A 7,779-nucleotide genomic window follows, 5' to 3' on the forward strand; every position below is an offset into this window, starting at 1 on the left:
TGAGGTCTGGGTGCAGGTGAACGTGGGTCATGTCCTCCTCCATCCACTTGGGTGCTCTCCCTCCATCCCTGTCCTCGCTGACTCTCCTCCACTGCCCTTCTGTTCTCACCCTGTGACATGAGGGTCCATTCCACATGATTGGTTTGGATTCACATCCATACACTCCATGCTGGGCCACATCCATCCCAACAAAATGAGGTATCTTCACAACACTGGGTTTTTTTTTTAAACCATAAAGAACAAAGGATGGGTATCTGATCCATAGTGGGAACACATCATAATAATGCAGCTCAGGGACAGAAACCGGACACAAAATGGAATCAGGTTTTGTGTGATTCCCTTTATTTGAAATAACCAGGAGAAGGAAACCCATAGAAACAGAAATCAGATTGGTTTGTCTGGGGTTGACCAGGAGGACAGATGGGAGACGGACTCTTTCTTGTTGTTGTTTTTTAGTTTGTTTGTTTGTTTTGGGTGGGGAGTTTAAAACTTTCTTGAAACAAGATAGATGTTGTCATTGAGACATGGTGTATTTACTGCATTCTAGTGAATTTCATATTTCAAAAGGCTCAATTGTATGTTATGCCACTGTTGCTTCAATAAAAAGAAATGCAAGTGAAACACACATGGTTCCCTACAGCTCCCTTATACTTCGGAGGTTGCTCCACTGGTGTCTGAGGAGTTTTATGGAAGCTTGACTTCCACCAGGTCAGAGGTGCCCTAAGTGCCTTAGTGCTTAGGGACAAACCCACTCATTAAATTTCCCCCTTCACTCCTGACTTGGGCTGAGTCTAGGTTTGAAAATGAGATCCACCATCCCCGAATACTTTTGCCTGCGTTCATCTCCTATTTAACGAAGGATATACTACAGCTTCCGATTTACCTTGTAGGCTTCGGGGGCACACATGTGGCTTCGAAACAGCCCTTCCCACCACACGCCTCCCATACACATGCCTTCATCAGGTCAGAAAATGACACCAGATTTCTGGCAGGCGTGGCTCAGTGGCTGAGTATGGACCTCTAAACCAGGAAGTCATGGTTCTATTCCCGGTCAGAGCACAAGCCTGGGTTGTAGCCTCCATCCCCAGTGTGGGGCTTTCAGGAGGCGCCCAATCAATGATTCTCTGTCATCATTAATGTTTCTATCTCTCCTTGTCCCTTCCTTTCTGAAATCAATAAAAATATATATTTTTTTTAAAGAAAGAAATTAACAACAGATTGGGGCTCTTCATGTCCTAAGCACTGTTGATCTTCATAACAAACCCTCCATACTCCCCTTTCTCCCTCACACACTGAACCAATCCCCACTGTTCTGGCTCCGGGTTCTCCTTTCTGTGACCCAGTTCTCCCCACAGACAAGCTCAGGTGAAGAGCCTGGACAGCTCGTTGGTGTGACCCCATCAGCCTCCTTCTGGCTTCCTCCAGACCCTCACTGTCGGCTCAGGTGTTTCATTCTCATGGCCCCATACGTACCTGTCACTGACCATCCCCTGCACAAAGCTTGTCCACGGGTCCCCCCTGACTCCAGCCACATCCAGGATCTCCACCGGGCAGTCCATGCTGCTGGCCATCAGGCTGAGCTACACTTTCCAGCCCCAGTGAGGCCAACGCCTCATCCAACCAAATTCATCCCATTAACCTCCTCCCCTCCCCCCATGCACAACCTGGGTTAGGACCACATCGTGCCCCCTCACGAGGCCCCCCTGAGCCCATCTGAACAGAGCTCCCTTCTCTCCAAACCTCCTAGAGCGAAAAAACATACATTTATTTCCAAAATATATTCCTTACATTTTGGAAATAAATCAACAGACTTGGCAATAATCAATGTGTGAACCAAAACAGAAGTGAATTTTTTAGATTAAATGATAATGTAAATACTACACATCAAACCTATGAAATGAAAAAATGAAAAACCACGTGTGCTTGTGTGTGTTTATGTGTGTGAGTATATGTGTGAGAGTATATGTGTTTGCATAAATGTGTATGTGTGTGTGAGTGTGGGTGAGTGTATACATGTGTGGGCTGTATGAATATATATGTGAATGTTTGAGAGGTGTGTGTGTGTGTGTGTGTGTGTGTGTGTGTGTGTGTGTTTGTGAAGGTGTATGTGTATGTTTTGGGGTGTGAGTGCATGTGTATTATGTGTGTTTGAGGTTTTTTAAATATATTTTATTGATTTTTTACAGAGAGGGAAGGAGAGGGATAGAGAGTTAGAAACATGGATCAGCTGCCTCCTGCACACCACCTACTGGGGATGTGCCTGCAACCAAGGTACATGCCCTTGACTGGAATCGATCCTGGGACCCTTCAGTCCTCAGGCTGACGCTCTATCCACTGAGCCAAAACAGTCAGGGTATGTGTTTGAGTTTTTATGGGTCTACATATGTGTCAGTAGGTGTGTACATGTGAGTGTGTAGTGTTTGAGTGTATATGTGTGTTGGTGTTTTAGTGTGACTGTGTACATGTGTGTGAGTGTATATGTGTGTGAGTGTCTGAGTATGTATGTTTGTGATCACTTATCTCTGTAAGAGTTGTGTGACTAGTAATGACAGGGGATATGTGTGTATGAGTGAATATGTGTGTAAGAGTGTGTAGACAGTGTATGTGAGCCTGTGTGAGCATATATGAATGTGTGTATGTGTGAGTGTATGTATGTAAGAGTGGTTAAGTGTGTATGCTTATGTGTGTGTAAGTGTCCAGGTGTATGAGCGTGAGTGTATTTGTGTGTGAGAGTGTATGTGTGATAGTGTGTGTATCTGTGTGTGAGAATATGTGTGAGTGTGTGTAGGAATGTACATGTGTGTGTGAGTGTGTGTTCATGGACAACTATACCCATCTGTCTGAGGGAAGCAGAGGTGAAGCTGAGGTGGGAGGGGCACATCTGGATGATCATGACCAGCCTTGAGTTCTGAAGGAAGAGCCTGGATTCACCCTGAAGACAGTGAGGACCACGGAAGGGTTTAAGCATAAACAGCTTCTGAAAGGGAGTGGCAAAGGCAGATGTGGAGAGTGAACTGGAGCAGGGAGTGAGGGTGTGGAGCTCAGAGCTCAGGAAGGAGGTGGACGTGACTGCTGCCATGAGGGTGTGAAGGTGACCTACGTCCCTGCCTTGTTGACGGGACACCAAGGGGCCCTCAGGACAGAGAGCCCAGGGGTGGGGGAGGGAAGAGCCTGGGGGCTGTGCAAGATGCATCTGCTCCCACAGGGCAGCTCAGCACCTCTTCCTGGCCCTGGGACACAGGTCCTATGTCTCACACAGTTTCTGTCTCTGTGAGCAGCGGGATGTCTCCATGTCCTGGGGGTCAATCATCTGAGCCATTTCTGCCCCTTCAGAGCACCTTTGATGCCGGGTGTCACTATCTTCTTCAAACTGTGGAGACTCATCAGGATTCAGACAAAACAACATTCATGGGAGTCCTGTTCTAAGGCAGTAACACACACAGACACACATTAAATATTAATAGTGGCGCTACAACATCCTGAAAGGTTGAAGGACTCTTGAGCAGGCTACTTCCTCCCTTGACGTCTCAGCAATACCAATGCCTTACCCACAAAGATGGTGAGAATTTTTCTTGTCTGAGATATGGAGGAAATGAAACCAGCCATTTAATGCAGATGGAGATGGTGGAGGTTTGAAAAATCAAAAAGCAGAGACGCCTCCTCCAAAGGAGCAGAAGGAAGATTCCAGGTCAGACCCCTCATGTGGAGGCACCTGGATCATGACAGACCCTTGCTGGGCTGGGGGGGTGAGGTCATGGCCTTTCCATCACGTGGTGCTGGGCCAGTGAGTGAGTCTGTGGCACACAGTGAACATCTTACGTGCGTCCACCATTTACGCAATGCCAAATGGGTGACAGATCAATATGAGAAAAAGAAACCAATTACTTTTTCTTTTGAGAAAAGAAAAGGGGGGAACTATCTTATTAGCTGGTAGCAGACACATTTTCCCACGATCTGGACACAAGAACACCAACTTTGGGGGGACATGGACACAGTGGAATCCACTAAGATGAAGAACTTGTGTTCCTTGTAACCACCAGCAAGACAGTGAAGACGATAGATATTTGCGATGTCAAAATGAGACCACGGACTGGCATTCAGATCATTAGGAAACATGTACAAGTTGTTATGTGGCAGCAGAGAGCAATAGAGAAGCAAGCAAAAACTTAACAAGCAACTGATATTGACATGCAAATGTTCAGTGGCATTGTGTAAATGTGATGAGCTGCCTTAGCTGGTGTTTCTCAGTGGTTAGAGCATCAGCCTGACCACCGAAGGGTCACAGGTTTGCTTCCAGGTCAAGGGAATGTGCCTTGGTTGCAGGTTTGCTCCTCAACCCACATTGGGATGCAAGCAATTGACCCATCTCTATCACATTGATGTTTCTCTCTCGCTCTCTCCTTCCCTCTCTCCCTTCCATCCTCTCTAAAAATCATTGGATGTAATATCCTCAGGTGAGGAGTAAGAAAAAAATGTTTAAATAAAAGGTGCTGAGCTTTATAAATCATGGATGATATAAATGTGCATCAAACTACAGAGTGGTGCCAATACTTACACTGAATAATGAACATTAAAAAGGCAGGAAACACAAAGGGTCGGCAGGCATGGGAACCTACCAGGACCCCAAACCAGGGAAAGTTGAGAAAATGCTGATGCCACTAGGAAACTGCTCAGCAGAATCTTTTATAAATGAGCTTCCTCAAGAGCCATGGTCAGGTGTCCCATTGGGCTGTTCAGAGCCAGACTTTCAGGGGCTGAGTCAGGACCAGAACCTGGGTCCTGTCCTCTCTGAGTAGGAGTCAGACAAGCAGACACATGAGACCCTGAGGCTCAGACACTGCTGACCAGCCTCCTGAAACCTGGACTCCCCGGGAGCCCTCATTCTGGGAAATGCAGAGCCAGGCTCAGGGCGGGGCTGTCTCCTTGCTGTGGGGTGTGGTAACCCCGAAAGGTTGCAACAGCCTTTACCTCGTCACATCCTGTGAGACTCTGTTCTCCAGGCTCAGGCTTCCTCCAACTGCAGAGCAGGAGCCTTCAGAGCAGACGCCATGATGTCCATCCTCTCTGCCCTTCTCTGCCTCGGTCAGTTGTTGAAACAGGGACAGGGAGCAGGAGGGGCAGCTGCATCCTCTTGTTCTTGGGGAACCTCAGGCTCAGGCAGCTCGAATGGATGGGCCCTGATGGGAAGGAAATCAGCTCAGATGTCTGGGTGCAAATCTCTCACATGGACTCTTCCAGGGCTGAGTCTGGACCAGAGGATCCACGTGCAGGCAGGTGAGTCCTCCCCAGGCTCCATGTCCCTCCTCTTACTTCACTCCTGGGGCTCAGGAGGGAGCACAGAGGTGCTGGGTTGAGGTGATAGAAGAGGAGGTTCTAGCGCTACGCTAGGAAATGAAGGTGGGGAAGGTCTTGGTAATGCAGCCTCTCGTTTCCTTCCAGGGACCCTCCTCAAACCCACCCTCTGGGCTGAGCCAGCCTCTGTGATGCCCTGGGGGAGCCCCGTGACCATCTGGTGTCAGGGGACCGGGGAGGCCAAGGAGTTCTGTTTTGAAAAAGAGGGAAGCATATTGCTATGGGGCAGAGGGAAACCACTAGATCCGATGGACAAGGGCATGTTCCGCATCACAAGCCTGACAGAGCATGGTGCTGGGATATATCGCTGTTACTATCGCAGTCCTGATGGTTGGTCAGAGCGCAGTGACCCACTGGAGCTGGTGGTGATGACAGGTGAGAGGACACTCAGGGGTCCCAACCTCAGGCTCTGCCCTCAGGAAGGGTGTCTACTCTCAGGGTGTCTCCCTCTCACAGCCCAGCCCTGGGGGACATGAGGGAGGTGTGAGCCCATTTCACACGCTGCCTCCTCCTCTCCTAGGAGCCTATAGCAGACCCAGCCTCTCAGCGCTGACCAGCCCTGTCATGCCCTCAGGAGGGAACGTGACCCTCCAGTGTGGCTCAGGGCAGGGATTTGACAGGTTCATTCTGACTAAGGAAGGATATCACAGGCTCTCTTGGGTCCAGAACTCACAGAAAGAACCCAGGAGGCAGTTCCAGACCCTGTTCACTGCGGGCAACGTGACCCCCAGCCACAGGTGGACGTTCAGATGCCATGGCTGCTACAGGGACAGCCCCCAGGTGTGCTCACACCCCAGTGATGCCCTGGAGCTCCTGGTCTCAGGTGAGTCACATTATTGTCCCGTCCATTGATTTGGGCATAAAACTGGGATATTATTAGGGTCATTACTTTGAGGGGTGCCCCATGTGAATGGATGGCAGGAAGGGAGCACAAAGCCTCCTGGGCCAGGGACACAGAGCAAGATAGTGAGACCTGGAAGCCAGGACAGGAGAAGGGGTTATGGGAGGAGCAGCCCCTGTAACTCATGTCTGGTCTCCCCAGGTGAGTCTGGCAAGCCCTCCCTCCTGAGCCAGCAGGGCCCCATCGTGGCCTCTGGACAGAGCCTGACCCTCCAGTGTCGCTCTGATGTCGGCTATGACAGATTCGCTCTGCACAAGGAGGGGGGACGGGACCTCCCCCAGAGCCGTGTCCTGCAGCCCCAGGCTGGGCTCTCTCAGGCCCACTTCCCCCTGGACACTGTGAGCAGCTCCCACGGGGGCCGGTACAGATGCTACAGTGGATACAACCTCTCCTCTGAGTGGTCGGCCCCCAGTGACCCCTTGGACATCCTGGTGGCAGGTGAGGAGCCAGTGGGTTCAGTCAGGGACCAGACTCTGCACAGGCCCTGCTGGGGGTCTCAGGTGGTGAGGCCAGAATGAAAGTACAGGGCCCCAGGGAGGAAAAGAGACAGAGAGAGGCAGGGAATGGGAGGAGAGAGGGGGAGACTCAGAGTAACAGAGACAGACAGAGAGGAGGGTCCTCAGAGGTCTCGTGACTCTCAGGTCAGAACAAGGTGGGCAGGCAGCCCTCACCCTCCCTCCCTCTCTCTAGGACACCTGCCTGACAGACCCTCCCTCTCGGTGCAGCCAGGCCCCAGGGTGGCCTCAGGAGAGAACGTGACCCTGCTGTGTCAGTCACGGAGCCCGAGGGACATGTTCCTTCTGTCCAAGGAGGGGGCAGCTGGTCCCCCCTTACATCTGAGATCAAAGCACCGAGCTCAGCAGTACCAGGCGGAGTTCTCCATGAGCCCTGTGACCTCAGCCCATGGGGGCAGCTACAGGTGCTACAGTTCACACAGCATCTCTCCCTTCCTGCTGTCTCTCCCCAGTGAGCCCCTGGAGCTCCTGGTCTCAGGTGAGGGGCCCAAACCCTATTGGCTGAGCTGTCAACTCAGGGTCCTGTCCCCAGAAGTATTATGGGCTGTAAGGGAGTTTGGGGCTCTCAGGATGGACACCCTTAGGAGATCTTTTCCTTTGAGACCTCCCTCCCATCCACTGCTTTCCCCTCACCTGGATACTGAGGCAGTGGGAGGGCCTCAGGGGCCACAGTACAGATGTAAGAGGGTGTCTGTGTGAAATGGGGTCCAGGCTCAGCCCAAGCCTCTCACCCTCTTCCTGTCATCATTTCCAGGACCCTCTGGAAGCCCCAGCCCCCCACCCACAGGGCCCACCTCCACAGCTGGTGAGTCCCAGGGAGCTCTGCTCAGAGGGAGCACAGCCCAGCCCCGCCCAAGTCCTGAGAGTCTGTTAGGGGATCGAGTGACCCAGATCCTCAAGGACGGGCTTGTGTCCCAGGGGGGCTGGGAGTCTCAGGGTCTGAGGCAGGTGATGGGTGGGGTGGTCATGGCAGAGGGGAATGTGGGGGCACAGGGTGGGGAGGAGGAGCTG

General features: G+C 51.4%; 1 protein-coding gene across 1 annotated transcript; it reads left to right on the forward strand.

Moving 5' to 3' along the window:
* Positions 1 to 5,048: 5,048 nt before the first annotated feature.
* On the forward strand, positions 5,049 to 7,573 carry LOC102249811 (leukocyte immunoglobulin-like receptor subfamily A member 6; the record flags this gene model as incomplete). Its single annotated transcript, XM_005864575.2, has 7 exons — positions 5,049 to 5,082; positions 5,239 to 5,274; positions 5,440 to 5,727; positions 5,873 to 6,175; positions 6,395 to 6,691; positions 6,944 to 7,246; positions 7,523 to 7,573. Coding segments are annotated over exons 1-7 (1,312 nt in total), but the record flags the coding sequence as incomplete, so codon positions are not given.
* Between the last annotated feature and the right edge of the window lie 206 nt (positions 7,574 to 7,779).

Source organism: Myotis brandtii, unplaced genomic scaffold (genome assembly GCF_000412655.1).
Source record: "Myotis brandtii unplaced genomic scaffold, ASM41265v1 scaffold189, whole genome shotgun sequence".
In the NCBI taxonomy this organism is placed as follows: Eukaryota; Metazoa; Chordata; class Mammalia; order Chiroptera; family Vespertilionidae; genus Myotis; species Myotis brandtii.